General features: G+C 38.4%; 1 protein-coding gene across 22 annotated transcripts in view; it reads left to right on the top strand.

The window, feature by feature from the left end:
- The first annotated feature begins 1,716 nt into the window (after window positions 1-1,716).
- Window positions 1,717-21,957, top strand: part of LOC141156998 (uncharacterized) — an 88,772-nt gene continuing 68,531 nt past the window's right edge. For 6 of the 22 annotated variants that reach the window (XM_073643661.1, XM_073643663.1, XM_073643662.1 and 3 more), the window contains exons 1-7: window positions 1,719-1,932; window positions 13,636-13,723; window positions 14,529-14,567; window positions 16,368-16,474; window positions 19,424-19,485; window positions 20,410-20,561; window positions 21,097-21,501. In XM_073643661.1, coding sequence (XP_073499762.1) covers window positions 13,690-13,723; window positions 14,529-14,567; window positions 16,368-16,474; window positions 19,424-19,485; window positions 20,410-20,561; window positions 21,097-21,501 — 799 coding nt within the window. In that variant the 5' untranslated portion in view covers window positions 1,719-1,932; window positions 13,636-13,689. Of the gene's footprint in view, window positions 1,933-13,635; window positions 13,724-14,528; window positions 14,568-16,367; window positions 16,475-19,423; window positions 19,486-20,409; window positions 20,562-21,096; window positions 21,502-21,957 lie in introns of all 22 variants that reach the window. The other 16 variants (XM_073643659.1, XM_073643664.1, XM_073643656.1 and 13 more) reach the window with 10 other exon arrangements.

Genomic DNA, 21,957 nt, shown 5'->3' with positions numbered 1-21,957 from the left:
ATCCCTAGTAGTAAAAACAACTCTGAAGTAACAAGTACCAACATCTTCCAACTGGAGGAATGTTCTGACCTAAAGACTGCTCCTTAGGTATGAAAACAAAAATAATCAAAATAGCTATTTTAATCTATAATTTACCAATATATTATATCATTTGCTATATGCCAGCTATATATCATCTTTATAAAATCATTTCGGCAAGCAAAACCAGTTATGCCTGCAGACATTCTGGAAATGTTTTGCAAGCTGATGTTTTCTAGATAAAATGTACTCACAGAAACCAGATATCTTGATGGAATCTGAGGATAACGGTCCTGATAACTAACAATTGTTTATATTTTGCTTATGCATTTTTTAATTATTAAATCTTATATTCATAGACGTCTCTGGATAAGTCTTTTTTTCTCTCTTATCTTTATCTATCAATTTTAATTGTAACTTTTGTTCTAAATACATTTTCTTTTTAATTAAATCACAGATGAAGACCAGATCCTTGCTAGTAAATACAGATTTACATAATAATTAATATTTATTAAATTGACTTAGAGCAGTTGACCGCTGCCTACCCTGACATCTCTAGTGACGAGAGAGCATAACCTAAGACAGTGATCAAGACTGTGGTCTGAGACAGTGGGTAGAGCTCTGACTGGCAGTGATCAGCCATGGATTGAGACCGAAAAAGAGTTGTCACCCAAATTGAATGCTTCCAGCCGGAAGAGAGAGAAAGTGTATTTTTGGAACAAGGTGTGCCCTGTATCGGAGAGACAGTACAAGGTGTGCCATGATATTGCCTGGAAACCCAGAGTGGCAGGGCTGAGTTTGTTATTGGCAACGGCAAGAACTACCTGCTGGTAAAGTGTAAGACACTGTCCATGTTACTCGGCAGCCCCAAGCTCTTGGTCTAGTAGTATAACTACCATTGTGAATTGTGCCTACATATCAGGGTTCCCAACCGTCCAAAAGTTCCAGGACAGTCCATAAAAATTGAGCACTTTTTTGCCCTGTCCATAAAAAAAAAAATATATGAGACATACTTGAAATTTATGAAGTTGAAGAAACTTATACAAATTATTTGGACTATAATCATCATTATTTTATAGTTAACAGTGAATGCAGCTTAAATATTCATATCAGAATTATGGACTGTAGACATTTATCACTTCTAATAATAATGATTTATTATAGTTTTCCAATGGATCCATAAAAAATATTGTCTGTCTGTGATTTTTTCATAAGCTGTCCAGAAATAATAAAACGTCAAGTTGGCAATTCTACATTGTGACCATTAATTTCAACAGGGACTGTGACCGCTATCACTGCCTCATACTGAGATCTGACCAGTTTATACACTGTCATTTTTCATACCAACCTTATTTTGTAAGGACTTAAACAATTTTGAATAGTCTATATACCCAAAAGCCAGATTACAGTTCAATACAATAAGAAATGTGGGTGACAACAAACGATACTACTCCCAATATATCCCAGCAGGGTTGTCAGCCAATATTCACAGGTATCCAAAGGCAAATCTTTTCAGTTTCAATGCAATATATCTTGCTTCCATATTTCTTCATAACAATGCCATCCGGAAGCTGTAATGGTGGTGTTTCCAAGAGTCAGTGATAAATAAGAAAAGACTGAAAGAAGAGGACCACTCCCATCTTTAGATTATTGTTCCTTCTCCTCTAGTGTATGTGACAGCACATGAGTCAGACATCATACCTTACATTTTTCTGCCAGCAGTTATGCTGCGCTCCTTGAGAGTCTATCATCCTTCAAGGTACCTTGTGTTATCATTGCAGGAGAATGTGCTGCCATTCCACAGTGGCATCTCTCCCGAACCTCCCTATAAGAGCTATTACCATCTGCCATGTCTGTCAGTCTGCTGAGCTGAGTCTGAAAGGACTATTCTGGGCAAGAGGACACATAGGACAGGTGAGTGCCACAATGCCTGGATACCACATAGACAATGACATGGTGCAGCCTAAGCCCTCATTCACACAAGATTTGGGGCTGGTTTGTAGCTAACCAAGGGGAAAATGTAGTCACGGGCAAGAGTCTTCATCAGGGACAAAGATTTGAGCCCGCTATACACATACGACAGCTGTCATCCGAGCGCTCATTCAACCGTCAACTATCTCTCCCGATTCTCCCATAGAGATAAATATTTGGCTCGACTGAGTGTTCATGTGTTTTCAAAGGAGAAAAAAGAGAAAGCTGCTGCCAAACGGCTCTGGCAGCGGCCTATCACCTGAATAACTAAAAAATGTGATGTTGAAGCTGCCTGATCCTTATCTCACCCAACATCATCAGTTGGAGGCAGTGTAAGACTAGGGTGCCAAGGGCCCACCAGTAAACAACTCCAGGGTCCCACTTTTCAACTATATGCAAATGTGACATTATCCTCAATCACAAATTTATATAACAATGAACCCGGTAGATTGTTAAAAGAATAAGATGCTGCCTTTGCTTGTACATAGTAATTCAAGTATATTGTGCTGCTTGTATAAGAGAGTGGTGGCCAACTCCAGCACAGGGGCCCACCAGAGGATTCTCCTGTTCTCCTGTGGGCCAGTTCAAGCCTGGTCGAGGGAGAATTAGGAGGTCTTCATACATTTTAGGCTGTTTGCCATTCCTGTTGGGGTTCTGCTAATTTTAGTCTACTCTGTGTGTAAACCATTATTTCCATTATTTTGCTATTCATGCATTGGCCAAGACAGGTTGACTGGTTTGATCCTCCTCTTGGCAAAAAGTGCCTGGTTTGCATTTGCTGTAAACTCCACACTTCTGCAGCTTAATTTCCTACAAAAGGCACTGGACACCTACTTAACTTTCCCTTTACCTCTCTTTCTCGACCTGCCATTGTTAAAGTACGTCGTGTTTCAATTCTTCACTATTAAATAAATCCCTGCCTGCTGTCCCTGATGGCTACTTTCTAGTTTACACCTAGAAGATGAAAAATCGTCCTTCTAATAGCTGACAGATTTGTTACAATTGTGTCCAGTCTACATAATGATTACTAAGACTGGATACAATTGTAGTAACACTTTAAAAGGATTTAAACTTCTGGATTTAAACAATAATTGACCTATTCGCTTAAAGGAAGCAGAGATCTTGCAGTGAAGAATCGGAACACAAAATCTTTCAGGAAGTATTAGAGCGTTTCATTATGCAATGATTCAGCTTTATTGGCATAACTAATGACAATTTGGGTGAATTCTTACAAATGCAACAGAACATTCTGTATCACTGCATGGGATCACTACATGTAACCGGTCCTGATATAGCGGTACGCTTAGTGAATGTGACATCTGGTTACTATGATAACTATGTGGGTTACTGTTAGAATCAACAGCGACTTACTTCTGGAGCTGCACTTATCCATTCTGAAGGGTGTGATGGGAAAACATAATAAGAGCTTAGTGAGTCAGAAGATCAAGTCTACGGAGAATCCTACACTGTTGCTCCTGATTATGTTCTTTTTCATTCACTTCAGTTGGGACCCATCTACTAGGATGAGATAAAACATGATCCTTCTTCCTAACCCTTGTTAAAAACCATTCCCCAATACTGTTCCATGAAGGTTCACAATAGAGGAGAGATATAGGACTGGGTGATCCTCTTGGGCTCAATATCAGCTGCATGGGCTGCCTACCTCTCGGGATGTACCCTATTGTTTTAGAGTAATGTACAGTTATTGGCCCCAATCCCTTCAGAAAATAACTATAAAATGACTGTAATCATAATTTTATCTTTTTTTTTAAGCCATCAATGCCATCTTGTCGCAGAATAGTGAGTGCAGCTCTGGAGTATAATATGGGATGTAACTCAGGATCAGTACAGGATCAGTAATGTAATGTATGTACACAGTGACTGCACCAGCAGAATAGTGAGTGCAGCTCTGGAGTATAATACAGGATGTAACTCAGGATCAGTAATGTAATGTATGTACACAGTGACTGCACCAGCAGAATAGTGAGTGCAGCTCTGGAGTATAATACAGGATGTAACTCAGGATCAGTACAGGATCAGTAATGTAATGTATATACACAGTGACTGCACCAGCAGAATAGTGAGTGCAGCTCTGGAGTATAATACAAGATGTAACTCAGGATCAGTACAGGATCAGTAATGTAATGTATGTACACAGTGACTGCACCAGCAGAATAGTGAGTGCAGCTCTGGAGTATAATACAGGATGTAACTCAGGATCAGTACAGGATCAGTAATGTAATGTATGTACACAGTGACTGCACCAGCAGAATAGTGAGTGCAGCTCTGGAGTAAAATACAGGATGTAACTCAGAATCAGTACAGGATAAGTAATGTAATGTATGTACACAGTGACTACACCCACAGAATAGTGAGTGCAGCTCTGGAGTATAATACAAGATGTAACTCAGGATCAGCACAGGATAAGTAATGTAATGTGTGTACACAGTGACTGCACCAGCAGAATAGTGAGTGCAGCTCTGGAGTATAATACAGTATGTAACTCAGGATCAGTACAGGATCAGTAATGTAATGTATGTACACAGTGACTGCACCAGCAGAATAGTGAGTGCAGCTCTGGAGTATAATACAAGAGGTAACTCAGGATCAGTACAGGATCAGTAATGTAATGTATGTACACAGTGAGTGCACCTGCAGAATAGTGAGTGCAGCTCTGGAGTATAATACAGGATGTAACTCAGGATCAGCACAGGATCAGTAATGTAATGTATGTACACAGTGACTGCACCAGCAGAATAGTGAGTGCAGCTCTGGAGTATAATACAAGAGGTAACTCAAGATCAGTACAGGATAAGTAATGTAATGCATGTACACAGTGACCCTATCAGTAGAATAGTGAGTGCAGCTCTGGAGTATAATACAGGATATAACTCAAGATCAGTACAGTATAAGTAATGTAATGTATGACACAATGACCCCAACAGCAGAATATTGAGTACAGCTCTGGGTTATGATAAGTAACCTACTGTGTACCCTGCCACACAAGGTATAGAAAAGTAAATCTATATGTACATCCCTGCATGACCTATAGTAGAGGTTTGATTGCAGAGAAAAGCGCTTTAATCAATTCTATTTTGTACAGGCTTGGCGTCTGGGGGACACCAAGCAATCCCCGCCTATGTGCTTATTATTCCCCTAAATCCCCGCCTATACGCTTAATTATCATATTCCCCCCACCCCTGCATGTCACAGGGCCCTGTGACGTGCACTGTGCTCCCTGACTTCCCGGGCATGCGCAAAGCGCCGCTCACGTAGAGCTCACATACAGCGCTCTTCGCTTCCTCCCGGCCCCGTCTCTCCGTGCACTGCGCCACAGTGTTCTATTGCGCTGGCGCCGGGGAGTCACTGTCACTTCCCGGCGCCTGCGCAATAGAAACCTGTGGCACAGTGCACGGAGAGACGGGGCCGGGAGGAAGCAAAGAGCGCTGCATGTGAGCGGCGCTTTGCACATGGAGACAGGGAGCACAGTGCATGTCACAGGGCCCTGTGACATGCAGGGGAGGGGGGAATATGATAATTAAGCATATAGGCGGGGATTTGGGGGAATAATAAGCACATAGGCGGGGATTTGGGGGAATAATAAGCACATAAGCGGGGATTTCTTGGCGCCCCCCGGACGCCAAGTCTGTGGAAAACGTAGGTGATAAAAACGCATTTCTCTGCAATCAAACCTCTGCTTTGGGCCATACAGGTATGTATAGATTTACTTTTCTATACCCTGTATAGCCATAGTACATGTCTGATAACTTCAGAGTGGTGACAGATTCCCTTTAAAGCCATGACATATAAATATTGTAATATATGACTGAATGATATTGAAACTTATGATTTCACTAGTAGTATTCTAATAAAGCAGCCAAAGACATGCAAAAAGAGACAGGGGGCAAAAATGGGATTTATTGCAAAGTAGCATAAACAAACGAATTGCAGACCGAGTGGGAAATGGAGCAACTGTAATAATTTTATATATAATTAGAGACAGCAAAAAAAACCTTGAAAATACATCATAACGTCTGGTGTAAAGCAAATTCAGCAATTTCCAGTAAAAACCCCATACAGCAGTCATAGTTGTTGGTGGTAGTGAAATAATTGGTGTGCAGGATCTGTTGCTTTTTGAAAGAATCATAAATTCTAACCTTGACCAGAAGTCTGTTCGTCTGTCAATAAGCTGAAGGGTCAAAATTAATAATCCACAACACATGTGAATGGCTGTGGGAAGTCTAATGGCAGGGATGTGATAGCAGCACATCAAACAAGCTGCGACTGCACTGAAATATGAAAATATGGTTGAACCAAAGCAAAAAAGAGCAGGAGAAATTGAATGGCAAAAAACTGAGAAATTAGTTTTTTAATAGGGTTTTCTACATTTTTTCAAAACTGCCTTACTGTACATAATGCTACACAATAAAGACGTAACATTATTAAACAAATATTCAAATAGCACATCATATATTAATGTCGTATGGGAACTATAAGAAATATAAAGTTCCCCACAATAGTAAGAAGAAATTGTAAGGGGGTGGAGTACTCCTATAATCTAAGAGCAAAAAAAGAGAGATGGAGTAACCATAAACCACCAAATAGAACAAAAAACATATTTTTTTATTGAAAGACGTTAAAAATTTACAAGACACATGTGAATGAGGTCTCTTACAGGAGGAACAAGAAAAAGGAGGAGACCTATCCATATGAAGTATCACCCATGGGAACATGAACAGTAAGGCACCATGTATAAAAAAAACGTGTGAATACATGGAATAATCAACAATTTCAAAATGATGAATAACAATTTTGTTGAGTAAATGTGTGTCACCTCAACATCACATATTTTGCAGAGTATAGCAAAACCAAAAGGTCAGAAAGAGAGGGACACAAGAAATATCTTAAGCAATACCTGTAGATGAGCCTATAGGAATTCAAAGTAAAGATCAAAGCACAATGCTAAACTTACTCATGGTGAGTGTGATAAGGACTCCCCACACTGCTCTGATGTGCGTATTGCTTTAGCTTTCTCAAGAAGAGGTCCCCTTGAGAAAGGACCTCCCCTTGAGAAAACTAAAGTGAAACGCGCGTAGGGGCAGTGTAGGGAGTCCTTATTGCACTCACCATGAGTAAGTTTAGCATTGTGCTTTGATCTTTTACTTTGAATCCGTATAGGCTCATCTACAGGTATTGCTTAAAGATATTTCATGTGTCCCTCTTTTTCTGACATTATGGATTTTCTATACTCTGCATAATACGTGACGTTGAGGTGACACACATTTACTCAACAACATTGTTATTCATTATTTTGAAATTGTTGACTATACCCTGTATATACACGTTTTTTTTATATATGGTGCCTTAAAGTTTGTGTTCCCATGGGTGATACTTCATATGGATAGGTCCCCCTCCCCCCTTTTTCTTGTTCCTCCTGTAAGAGTGTAAGAGACCTCATTCACATATGTCATGTAATTTTTTAATGTCTTTCAATTAAAAATATTGTTTTTATTCTATCTGGTGGTTTATGGTTACTCCATCTCTCGTTCTTTGCTCAAAGATGTAACAATGCCTACTCTTTGGAAAGTCACCAGAAAACCTCTTTAGGTAAAAGGAAGTATACTCACTGTTGTGACATTGTTGGTGCTTCCCAACTCTACACTCTTACCTTCCTAAATCTGTTTGAAATATTTGATTAATAGGTCATGAAAGTGAGAACATTCCATTAAATAATAATTTAAAATAAATAAAGTAACTTCAGCATATGATAGCTCTAGATTTGGGTTGGCAGGATGGGCTAGAGCCATGGCTTCTTCAGAAGATTTTTTTCATTAAAATGAAAAGCATCATCAGAACCTTTTACAGAAGACTTCAACTGTATTGTTGAGTTGGTGTAATAAATTAACTAGCCAACCTGAGTTATTAGTACATGTTGTGAGTGATTTCCCTTTAATTCATATAATATGGACACTATTTTTAGGTGTTATCACATCTTGTGGTAAGTCTCCAGGTACCTTTAAGCTGAAGATAGTGAGATGAGCTGTGTCTTGAATGGGTAGACCGATATAGAGTGATAGAACCAATTGTGTCCTGAATCTGTGCTATTAGTATAACCTAGTACTGTAACCACCAAGTTATGTGCCTTCTAGTAGTATAAGCAGCAAGCTTTGGTCTCCTAGTAGTGTAACTGTAAAGCTATTTACCTCCCATTAATATAATAACTAAGCCTTCAGACTGTTCCCGTTATTGTGTTATGGCCAAGCTCAGTGCCTCAGTTATGAAGTGCAAATTGCCTCTTCATAGCGCCACCTGTTGAAAGCAGCAATCCTACAATCACTATCGACTCTTTAATGAGTTTTGCAATATGACTTAGGACAAAAGCCAAATCAGAATCTCAATTTGCAAACATGGTGTTTCGGGGTATTGCCCCTCGTCAGTGCAAAGTATGAGAACTGATTTGGCTGGGTGAGAGGCTCTGGACTGAGGTCTAAGGGGTAACGTTTCTCCTTGTGTAGAGTGAAATACCGGCTCTGGCATGTCAATGTAAGGAGGCGTATTCGCCATGCAATGCTCCTCTGGGAAATGTAATATGCAAGTTGCCTCTTCAGAGAGAAAGAGGACTTGAACTGTTTATCGTCACCTGTTGGAAGCAGCGATCCTACAATCACTATCGACTCTTTAACGAGTCTTGCAATATGATTTAGGATAAAAGCCAAATCGGAATCTCAATTTGCAGACACGGTGTTTTGGGATATTGCCCCTTGTTAGTGCAAAGTATGATAAGTTATGATGTGTGACACGACTTGTTTCTGCTTTCTAACCATAAAGTTCATCGACTTCATGAGAGAAGGTAAACGCTACTGTTGTCTGCTTCATACTTAGTAGAGTTCTTTAAAGGTAGCCTTCCTGTGTCTGTCACATTGCCACCCTGAAACTGGATGCCATCTTAGGGGTCTTATTCCCTTAAAGTTCAAGCTGATCTGAGTCTGACAAGACCCAATTACTGTGGCCCATACAGGAACATAATTTATCAGATGTTCGCCAGCACTGGATTAGTCACATATCCACTTTTTTTTTCTTCTTCCAAAAAAGTGGACCATTTTTAATCAGATTTTGATTTTGAATCTGATTTTCATCCATTTTTGATCAGTGTGTTACTTCTACCATCTGTACGTCATCCATTTTAATTGATAAAAATGCAAGAGCGCAATAGGGCCTTATCCATGTAAATAAGTTCTAGAGGAATGGTAGAACTGCTCACCTTTTAGGGTTGTGTGAGACACAACACTTTAAAAACCTATAATCCAGACACTGCAGCTTCCACAATGTTATAGAATTAAATGTCAGGAAAAATTGAAGTTATTCTGCGCTTTCTGGAACCACGACAATCCAATGATTAAAGTGAATGTAGGTTTATTGTTAACGCATTTCAGAGTCACACTGACTCCTTCTTCAGGTCTACTCAGGTCTACCATAAATAGGAAGGTTTTTATGTATGGTTGTCCTGAAGAAGAAGTCGACTCTGAAACGCGTTGACCATAAACTTACATTCACTTTTATCATTGGATTATCGTGATTCCAGAAAGCGCAGGTTAGCTTCCATTTTTCCCAACATTTAATAATCCATTTTTCTTGTATTAAAAAAAAACAACAAAAAACACTGATGTGGGTTTCTCACGCATCTTCTAGTAACCAGTTAGTAAAAAATGAAAAGCAACACATTGCTAAAAACACACTACACCTACCCATGGAATATGGGTTTGGTTATATTGTTGTTTCGCAGAAGCTTTGCAGTTTTTTTTATCCACACTTACCGCAGCATGTGAATACAGTCAAACTGTATGAAAACTACAGAGTTCATTCATACAGAGTAGATGGTATGTAAGTCAACGTGATCTGAATATTAAGTGTTTAGCTTAATATTCATAACATTTAAATGTATGGTAATGTAATGCAAGAGTCATTATCCCATCAGCCGGTTCATAACTACAATCCTGAGAGTATGGATCAGCAAGAAATTAGAGCACTGGGCTGGACTGGTTCTCCATGATGCACTATGCTGATTGTTATAAAGCCAGAGACAACGTGTCACTTATATCTGCCTGATGATTGTAATAATGGGTGAATCAAAACCAATTAAAGAACGTAGACCTGCATAAACAGTAAAGGATTAGAAAAACATTGCAGATTCCTCCCATATACAGTGGGTACGGAGAGTATTCAGACCCCTTTAAATGTTTCACTCTTTGTTTCATTGCAGCCACTTGGTAAATTCTAAAAAGTTATTTTTTTTTTCATTAAAGTACACTCTACACCCCATCTCAAAAAAACAGAAATGTAGAAATTTTTGCAAATTTATTAAAAAAGAAAAACTGAAATATCACATGGCCATAAGTATTCAGACCCTTTGCTCAGTATTGAGTAGAAGCCCCCTTTTGAGCTAGTACAGCCATGAGTCTTCTTAGGAATGATGCAACAAGTTTTTCACACCTGGATTTGGGGATCCTCTGACTATCAGACTCAAGCCAAGGACAGGTGTGGCGCTATTTTATAAAAAAAAAATCTGCAATGATGTTTCTGAAGACGTAGAATCTCCAGTAAAAAAAATAAAAGAAAAACAAGTTTATTGATAGTTGTCAATTACAAAGTTTTACATATTCCCTGATAAGATGTTCAGGCCGCTGTTTGATATAGTCCATAGGTGACATTATCAGCTCTACCAAAGATCAAGCAATAGATCACAAGGAGATGAGAAGAATAGTCACACTTGCTTTCAAGACATACCATATAAACCCAATCGATGACTCAAGGGTAGGAAGTCATGTGGGACAGCAAGCATGGCCTTTCCTTAAGTGACCCTCCTGGACTATCTAAAATACTAGCAAATGTAGCATTTGGAAAGATTCTACATAAAATGAAGTATCATAGATATTAGTGATGAGCGAGTATGTTCTGTTAACCCTTTCGGCGAGCATGCTTGGGTGTTTACCCAAGTATCTTCAGCGTGCTCAGGTGTTATGTTTTAGTCACTCTGTGCTCATGATTTGCGACTGTTTGACAGTTTTAATACATGTGAGGAATGCTTAAGAAACAGTCATTCTTCACATGTATTAAAGCTGTCAAACAGTTGCAAATCATGAGCACGGAGTGACTAAAACATAACACTCGAGCAAGCTGAAAATACTCGGAAAACACCCGAGCATGCTCATAAATCTCGAGTAACGAACATGCTCGCTCATCACTAATATATATCTAGCTTTGAAACATCTAGTGGGTTCTAAACTTAAGACTTTTTGAACTTCCAGTACAATGATCACAGGGATGGTTCGGTTACTGTAGACTTTAGACACCTGGTCGAGATTCCAAAAATTGCTTTGATCACAGCCCAAATCTCCCATAGACATCAACTGGGAAAAAAAGAAGTTCATCATTGATTTTCTAAGTTTGTTGGATATCGAGCTCATGGGGTTTGTTGTCACTAAATTATAATGGACAACATGACTGGTGTTTCCAGTGCACTAGCAAATACAAAATATCAGTCGGGAAAGGAGCATTGACACTGAAAGATGATCATGAATGAGTGTTCTTAGGAATGATTGTTTCATGATAATCTTGCAGTATAACCAGGATGCCGTCCATCCGATAAATGAGCAAAACACTTGTTCATTGGGTAAAATGATTTTTAAGCCTGCTTAAAAATGATCACTCTTGGCAGCATATCGTACTCGCGCTGACAAGAGCAATGGTTGCTTATGCACACTGATACAACTATTCAGTGCTCATCCTACAGCACTGTCTGCCTGTGTAAACAGGTTTTTAAACCACTGCCAGATGTTTAAACATACCCTTAAAAAATGTGGACTTGGGGGACTGCCACAGGTGTAGTACAGGACATGAGTCACAACGCAACTTGTCAGAGAAGGTTATCTTCAATGTCCATTGTCAGGTGTCATGACATCCCAGGGCTGTGGTATTTCAGTCAAGGTAACCTTTGCATGATCTGTATGAAAATTGCAAAGCTCTCACCATGGTTGTTCTAGTCTGGCCTTTAATCTGTCTGCCGCTGTCACTATCACTGAGTAACTTAAAAGTCCCGCAGCTAAAAAAAAAAATGTTGATTGATCTATCATAACTTAAAGACCGGTTTTACGAGCCTGCCTTTATTATGTACATAATTATAATCAACATATTTTCAACTTTTGCCTCGTTCATTTCCATAATGAATAAGCAATATCATTTTATTGGATATGATATATCAACTGTACTAGTGACAGCTCATTTCATTTCATCTAAAATTGCCAGGAAATGACTCAAAACTACATTATATAATCAGGAATGGGTTAAGGAATAAGTAGTGATGAAATAATTGGGATCACTCTGCTACAAAAAATAAAAAGATATCCTATAGAAATTAGATTGTTGAGCAGCTCAAAGACTCCTCCACCCCTCAAAAGATGTTTATTAGAAAAGTTTTCTGTTTTTTGTTTTTAAATCGGTTAAGAAGAGAGTTAATTTTGTTTTTAAAGACCAGAAGATATTTTTTTTTTAGTTTATTTTTTTGCCTCTTCACATTTCAACCCCTTATATTTCTATATCAACATCTCTATCCCTTTTTATAATAAAGAAAAAATGCATTCCAGATGTGATATGTGAACTGGACCACATAGATTATCACTGTCTTCTTGGAAAAGTACTTTTATTAAGAGTGAATTCCCGGAATGCAGCTTTATTTCCCAAGAAATTTCTGTGACTGAAAATTCTTTCCATTCATCTGAATGGAGTTTTTTTTCTGATAAATGGGACAGTTGCAGAATTTTCCTTAATAAAATCTGCAGCAAATAGCAATGTATGACGAGAAATACCATAAATGGGTTTTCATTTTTGGAAATCCCTTCCTTTTTAGAAGAGTAACTTGACAATATGCTGGAACCCAAATAATCAGTAGTAAACTGTAGGGAAACCTAGCAGTTATGCAGGATTTATACTGCATGATTTTCAGGAAACGAGTGTTTCTAGAAATTATATTGACTAGTGTAAACAGGATGCCAATCACCCAATGAACAAGCAAAGCGCTCGTTTATTAGGTGAAATTATTTTTAAGCCTGCTTAAAAATTATCGCTCTCAGCAGCACTACATCCTGCGTATGCAAGACCTGTGAGCTGAGAACAGTGTCAACCTTTGCACACAGAACGCTCTATTACTGATTATCATAACCACATTTTGCACTGGTTTACAGGTGAGAACCCTCCTATAAGTCCTAATTCGAAATCAAAAGCAGACAATTCCTTGACCCGTTGTGTTTGTCCTGACTGTGACTTCTCACATAAAGAGTTTTACTTTAGAAAATAAATAAATAAATAAACATATAAAATTAGGCTTCACAAAGCAAATACTGAAAATCCAATTTTCCAGTTACAAATCATTCTTTCCCTTTAGTGACTTTCTGCTAAGCTTTTGCTTTATACAACAGCCGGGAAACACAATCAGGGCTGGAGTCTAAATCAGAATAATAGTATATCCACTAAAGTGCATAAGATATACTACCATCCTCATCTTATGGAGAGTGACCACATTTCATGCACTATAGCTCCCTCCTTCATGACTATTAGTTTGAACCTGTAACTAAAATCACTTTTGCATTGCAGGCTTCTAGGCTCTGAAATTGAGACTGTTATCAAAGTCCCAGAATAAACAGGACTATGGCTTTGGGGACCCCTCTGCTTTTCCTGGCAGGTAAGTAATCACAATAATAACAACTGAGACAGTGAAAGTCGCTCCAATTTATGGGTCTCCAAGTACTATTATGCTCTGTTTGAACATCCGATTGATAAATTGTAGCAAGCCATAAAGGGATTTTGGCAGCCTTTGCTAATATGTTCAGCTCTTAGAGCATTGTCTTCACTGGATACACATGTATCCACTTCTCATCAGAGAGCAGGGCTGACTACAGTATTTACAAGAATCTTCTTATTTATGGACAGAAAATTCATGGGAAGGAATAATTGATACAAAATTTACTGGAAAGTTTAATTTTTCACCCAAAATAGTAATATTTCAATAGGAATTTTTTTTTAACTATTTTTTTTTTTGCCCCTGAGCATATGTAACCACTAGCTCTGGACATACTGGGTGAACATTTTGTGAGGGTATCAAAAAGAACAAAGGATAGTGGTGTGGCAAGTACCTATATAATCAGCAGGTGGTCGCATAACAAGAATATATATATATATACACATATATACACACAAAAAGTATTTTTTCTTTCAATCATTAGGTTTTGTGAGATGTAAATACACAATTTCATACTGAATCAGTCATGGGACAATCAGTTCTATGATAAATAATAATATTTACAATACAGAAATATAAATATGGGACATGATTTTTCACCCATTTTATTAAGCTATATTTATGTAAAATAGGAAAACTTTTAACTGTAAATTGAAAACTCAGAATTTGCTTGGTCTCTAATTGAGTTTAGATATAATACGTTTATATTTGTTTTCTATATTAATCCCTCTTTTTCTTTTGATTGAAGGGTTCGTTCTGATGGTAAGCGGTCAGACTATTCCCTCAAGTGAGTAAAGAATGATAAAGGATAAAGCTCGTTAATAGACACGATGTAAACATAAGTCAAATATGTAAAAATGTTGACCATACTAAAAGTATTAGATGGGAATGTTAAAACAATGGGATCGCCAGCTTAAACCTCAAAAGATTGGGTTTCATTAAAGCCCTATATGTATGGTCAGTCTCCACTGATATCCCGAGAGAGAAACAGGAACAAGTTGATGCTCTCACTTAAAGGCAGCCATAGGCTAGAGATCAGTTGTGGTCCCAGCTGATAGACCCTCTATTATCCGAGTTTTAGAACGTGTGTAATTGACAAAAATAAGGTTAAAAAAGGAAATATATAAAATCGGAGCACTCTTCAGGGATAATCCAACAGCACCAAAGAACTGACTATGAAACTCAGACTCTGGTGGATACATACCGACATGCTGTCATAGGAGTCTGTGTAATTGACAGGTTATAAAATACAATTGCATTAAATCCAAATGTCAACATGAAAGAAATTATAACATTTCTTCTCTAATTGCCCTCTATGTTTGTGATATGATACAGCAGAGTATAGCAGATCACGTGGGTGCTTGATAAGTTCACGTGAGTAGTCACCAGTCTACAGATATGGAAATTGAATTCATAATCACAGAAAAATATTTGCTTCCGCATTGCTTGCATAGAGTGATATCAGGTCTGTGCGATCCCTGGAAGCCTCAGAATTCTAAAGACATCAGTGACACCAAGTGGAAGAATCTGGTGCAGCATGAAGACTCAATATAGAGAGCCAAAATCCTGAAGCTTTTATTTATAGGTTATATTTTAGTTCTTATTATAGTCATATAAGGTTTAATTTTTCACCCAAAATAGTTATATTTAAATAGGATTTTTTTTTTTACTTTTTTTTTTTTGCACCTAAGCATGTGTAACCACCAGCTCTGGCCATACTGGGTGAACATTTTGAGAGTGTATCAAAAAGAATAAAGGGTAGAACAGTGGCAAGTATCTATATAATCAGCAGGGGGGCACATAACAAGAATATAACAGTAATATATATATACACACAAAAGTATTTTTTTCTTTCAATTGTTAGGTATTGTGAGATCTAAGAGCACAATGTCATATTAAATCGGTCATGGGACAATCACTTCTATCAGAAATAATAATCATATTTACAATAAAAAAATATAAATATGGGACATGTCAGTATGATGTTTTACCCATTTTTTTAAGTTATGCTTGGGGTAATGCCAAAGCAAATCCCCAGAAATCGCTTTTCCAAAAGAGTTTTGATCATGATTGCAGCTATACTGGTTTTCATTTAAAAGGGAACTGAACTTTCAACAAACTTTGCATAAATCAATAATACATGTGACTATAAAAACGTATATCAGAGAATTCAGCTATTTTCTCCACTTATGAGCCGCTCCTCCTCCTGGATCCTAAACAAGCTAGAAACTCTGTCTTGCTCAAGGCGAGACGGTTAAAATCAAGAGGATCGGAACGACTAAAACAGACAGTTTCCTATGACGGCAATATGCATAGGTTGCCATTCCCTTACATATGATCACATGTCACAATATCATTATTAAGGGGAGGAGATCAATAATATCTGTAATGTACTGCTGAAGACTTAGATAAGGCAATATTGTAATAATATAAGCTATATACACTTAGATAGTGTTCTGTATGTCAATCTCCTGTCACTTTCTTTGGGTGAAGGATTTTACTCCATCATTTTCTGGAAACTGAAAAAAATCTACAAGTATACCATTTGTCTGTCAACTGAAAATAAATTGTTGTTTCTCTTCTACAGGAATAAGTTATCCCTTCACAATTGTAATGAACTTGGAATATACGGCAGATCTGGATGGTGAACCCCCCTCACAGACTGAAGGACTAGGCAAGAAGATAAGGGATCTTGTAAGTTATTGTCCTTTCTTCCTATACTTAGTTTGACCTCTGCTTGCTGTGAGGGACTGGAAAGATTCTTATTTAGTCAGAAACTAATGACTTTTTTCCAATCCATTCAAGACATAGACATTTTTTTTTTTCACTTTTGTTTCTTCTCCTTCTTTCACCATATGTTTGTTTTTTTTCCATCACTACCACTTAATGATTTTTCCTTTGAATAATATATAAGGGCTCTTTTTTAATGGAAGTGCAGCCACAAATAAAGCAATTCTGACATTTCATATTTCTTTAATTTTCAATATTTAATTTATTGTTTGATTTTATATTTTGATATATCGCATATTTATGGACTTAATACCAAACATGTATTTTTTTTAATTTGTAATTTCTTAGCTAACAAAAAGGAGGTTGATTTTAGATTTTATAATTTTTTTTTTTTAGGCTGTGTGCCCACTATGCATTTTTTAAGCGTTTCCCGCAGCGGCAATTCTGCTGCAGAAACGCTTAAAAAACGCCTGGTAGAAGGTCTGCCATGTTCCCCAATGATAATCTGCACACATGCTGAGGAAATTTCTGCTGCGGATTATCATTGCAGAAAAATCAGCAGCACTACCAATTATTTTGCGGAAGCGCGGCGTTTTCGCAGCCATTGACTTGCATTGGGACCGCATGGAATCCACATCACTGCATCTGCACATGCGGATATCATGCGGTTCAATGTGCGGATGGTACCCGGGTTTGGAGTAGAGGAGACTGTAACCATAGTACCTGTAAAAAAAATAATAAAATAAAAAATATACATTTATACTTACCTTCTGCTGGCCCCCAGTGTCCTTGTCCTGGCTTGCCGGGAGCTCGCGGTGGACTAAAATGACCCCACGTCATTTTTTGGGGGGGGTCCCCCATTTTAATAGCTAGTAAAGCCTAGGTATTCAGCTGGGGGCTGATATTAGTAGCCTGGGAAGCTCCGTGGGTATTACCCCCTTCCCAGGCTTCAAACATCTGCCCCAGCTGTCAACTTAACCTCCGCTAGAGCCTAAAATTACGGGGAACCCCATGCCAATTTTTTTTTTAATAAATCCTTTATTTTAACACTAAATGACAAGTACAGTAATCAACACTGTACTTCTTATATATGTGACTGACATGTTTCTATCTATCTAATCTATGTGTGATGCTCTATTCTTTCTATTCTAAATTGTCGGGTACCGCTGCTGAATTGCCGGCCGGCTTTCTTAAAGAGACAGTGCATTAAAACACTATTATTTTTTTAAATAAATCCTTTAACACTATATGACAAGTACAGTAACCAACACTGTCACTATACTTCGTATATATGTGACTGACATGTTTCTATCTATCTAATCTATGTGTGATGCTCTATTCTTTCTGTTCTAAATTGTCGGGTACGGTGTATGCCGCTGCTGAACTGCCGGCTTTTCATGTTTCACTGTCAGCACTGTTCCCATCGATTTGGGCAATCACTGTAATGCCACAACCACCATGGCTGTGGCATTACAGTGAGTGGCAGATTATCCCTGCATGATGTGAAAAAATCCAGTTACACTTTTGGTGCACGAACAGTTATCGAACATAACCTCGAACAGCCGAATTTTTTGCAAATCGTTCGCGTTCGTCGAACGACTCGAATACCGACCAAAACAGCTCGAATTTGAGATTGGCGAACAGTTCGAGTCGAACACCGCTCATCTCTACTAGTAACATTGACTCTGGTGGCCCACTGTTCAGGTACATGCAAATATCACATTACCCTCACTCACAAATTTGCCTATGTTTCTATATAATAATACACAGGTAGTTTGTTAAATGAATGCTGAGATGATGCCTTTTTTGTACATAGTGAAACATGTATTGTGCCAACTACTTCTTATATAGGTAGATTGGAAAGGCCATTCCTGCATGGGGGACCACCGGAGGATTCTCCTGTTCTCCTGTTGGCCACTCCAAGCCTGATTTAATGTATTTGTGAATATATGTCATGACTTAAAGGGGTATTCCCATCTCCAAGATCCTATCCCAATATTTAGTAGGTGTAATAATAATAATATTAGCAAATATCTCCAATTAGAAATGTAGTATATTTTTTTCTGGTTCGCTATCTCTCTTTTCTCATGTGCAGGCATCGCAGGACCATCCATGGTTACAACCACTGATAGAGTCACAGTTAGTTAGTTGCTAGTGGTCGTAACCATGGATACCTAAGGTCCTGCGATACCTGCACATGAGGAAAGAGAGATAGTGAATCAAAAATACTATACTACATTTCTAATTGGAGGTATTTGCTAATGTTATTATTATTACACCTACTACATGTTGGGATATGATCTTGGAGATGGGAATACCCCTTTAAGGGGTTAACATTAATAAGTTCAAGGGATAAAATCTTTCCCGTGCACAATGTTGGAACAATCCAAAGAGATGCCTCAGGCGTCCCTCTACACTATTATTTTTGTATTATTGTTTCATTATAGAAACAAAAATATGAAAATAATGTAAGGGAAGGAACTCGCACATGGCGGACACCAACTCCTCCCGATGGACTCCTATGTCTAAAGTGAGGTCTGTAGTGTTTCTGTCTTAGAGTCCTTAGTTATTTGGGGGTAAGTTTTGATCAAGTGTTCACTTATCTTGTAGTGCCCCCAAAGAGTAAATAAAACATTACACTTTTCTCATTGAAATCAATGCACTGTCTGTGCACATGCTGGGTCCTCCAGGGTGAGCCGCCCCTTGACACCACTCTCTGCTATGGTCAACATATCAGGATTGAGAAACATGACGGCCCCTCTATTAGGAATCTTACAGAGTACATGCATATGGGTATTCTAGATCAGACGACCACTCTATCATCATACTACCAAATTTTTGGGAGGTTTTAGAGTTTTTAAAAGCCAAAATGTTCATTCCTAGATTATAAACTTTGTACATTTCCTCTCGCAGGCTATACCACTAATACGCAGTGTGCTGCCCGACTGTCAGGACGTGTTTATATCTAACTTCACGTAAGTGAAAGATCTGCAATCTGGAAATTAATCATTATGTGATTTAGTGTCTATTAGATCGGCTAATAGCCTCTTCAGAGATGAAGTAGGCAAGAACTCTAGAGAATACTATTTAAAGGGTCCTTCAACCCTATAATAACTTTAAAGGACCTTACCACATGATTTAGGATATAAACCAGAAACTCCATTTGCAGACACGTTTTGGGCACTCATCAGTGCAAGGCAGGAGAACTGGCTTGGCTGGGTGAGAGGCCTTTGACAGGGGGCTTGTGTAGAAAAACTAAAATGCCCCATATAAATAAAAAATAAAAAACAAACAGTCACCTCCCTGACTGATGCCGTTCCAGAAGGCTGCAGCCTTCACAGTTCTGTCAGATGCCATAACAATGTCACTTGAGCGCGGGGAGACACAGCGCCAATATTGCTGGAATAGCACCAGTCCGGTAGGAGAGTATAATAAACTAGTGGACAATTCATTTAAGTAATTCATGGATAGGTCAAGTCTGCCAGTATGGGAGCTGCTAGAATTTTTCTATACTTTAACTTCAATCGTACAGAAATATATTACTATTAGTGATGTGCTCGTTTAACCCTTTAACTGAGCATGCTCGGGTGCTTACCGAGTATCTTCGACGTGCTTGTATATTATGTTCAAGTCCCTGCATCTGCATAATTTACAGCTGTAAGACAGCCTCAACACATGCAGGGATTGCCTGTTTGTTAGGGAATCCTCACATGTGTTGAGGCTGACTAACAGTCATAAATCATGCAGATGCAGGGACTTTAACTTAATATACGAGCACACCGAAACTACTCGGTAGGAACCCGAGCATGCTCGGTGAATGGGTTAAACGAGCACGCCCGCTCATCACTAATTACTATAATTTATTTATTTTTCTAATTTTTGTGTCTTTTTTATCACAGTAACAGCCCTGTCATTGCTAACTGTTTGGCAATATTCCCAAACAACAACCACACGGCTGATGAAATACAGAGAGTATTTGATAAGCTGGTTTTGGAAAGATCGAGCAAACTGGGAGACATTGATGTCTTATTCAATACGACAACTACTGTAGGTAAGTAAAGAACGAGACACAAGATCACGTAATAACATTATTGCTATTACTAATAGTTTTTGGGTAATGTAGATAATTGGTTTATAATAGTTCAGTTATTTGCAGAATATAATCATCCTAGCCATAATGAAAACCATCTCTCTGCATGCATACTGCCTCCTGAGTTTGAGATTATACAGGGCAGGAACTAAGAACAAGTAGAGCTGCAGTTTAAAGCATGAAGGAAAGAAAGGACAGCAGCCTGGTGCTATAATGAGATTAGAAGTGGTTTTCAGACAACCTAAAAATTCATTAGCATATGCAGCTAAACTGTGGTCACTGCTGTTCTGCTCTAATGGATGAATAAATGCAGTAGAACTAAAGAGAAAAAAAAGTCAACTGTATTGAGAACATACCCACATATCTTGCCCGAGAAATGATTTTAATTTTTTGTTGTGTTTTTTTAATTAATTAGAACAACTTAAAGCTTTTGTTTCTTTAGTTATGAATGATAGATTTCTTTTATTTTTTAAAAATATTTATTATTTCAATTCAGTTCCAACTACTCCAACAAGAACAACAAAAAGTTCAATTGATGATCCTGGACGCAAGCCTACGAGACCTTACCCAAGTTCTCCACCAACCCTAGCCAGACCTAGCAGAAGAAATCCAATCATTGAATCCAGCACAACAAGCAGACCCACAACCAGTGGGACCACAACAAGGAGACCCAGTACTGAGAGCACAGAAAATGTCTGGACAATAACCAGTACAACAGCTAGATCAAGTACTGCAAAATATAGCACAGAATATCAACCCACCACAAGATCTGGTACAACAACTACACCCGGCAGTGTGAGAACGACCAGTACACATAACACAAGATACAGTACATCTCCTGGAGTGATCACAGACAGTGCAACAGTATCAACAACTCCGCCCAATCCAACTGCCCAACGAGGTACAAATGAACCAGCAGCATAGCCCAACCCAACCAGCCAAAAACCTACAAATTTAGCAACTACCTAGCCCAATTCAACCGTCCAACAAGTTGCAAATAAAGCAAAAGCCTAGTCCAACCCACTGGTCCACAACCAACAAAAACAGTCCAGCCTAACCTAACCCAACAGGCTAACAACCCACAAATACAACAACAGTCCAGCCTAATTCAACTGGTAAACTAACTACAAATAAAGTGATAATCCAGCCCAACCCAACCAGCCAACCTCCTACAAATAAAGTGGCAGTGCAGCCCAACCTGACCAGCCAACAAACCACAAATAAAGCAACAGACAAGCCCAACCCAACAGGTCAACAACCCACAAAGTATGTATCAGTCCAGCCCAACCCCATTGGTCAGCAACCCATAAAGGATACATCAGCCCAGCTCAACCAGCCAACAACCCAAAAATAAAGC

Source organism: Phyllobates terribilis, unplaced genomic scaffold, assembly GCF_046119375.1.
Source record: "Phyllobates terribilis strain yellow unplaced genomic scaffold, ASM4611937v1 Scaffold_8__6_contigs__length_399053987, whole genome shotgun sequence".
NCBI classification, from domain to species: Eukaryota; Metazoa; Chordata; class Amphibia; order Anura; family Dendrobatidae; genus Phyllobates; species Phyllobates terribilis.
This window is presented reverse-complemented; position numbering and strand designations above follow the sequence as displayed.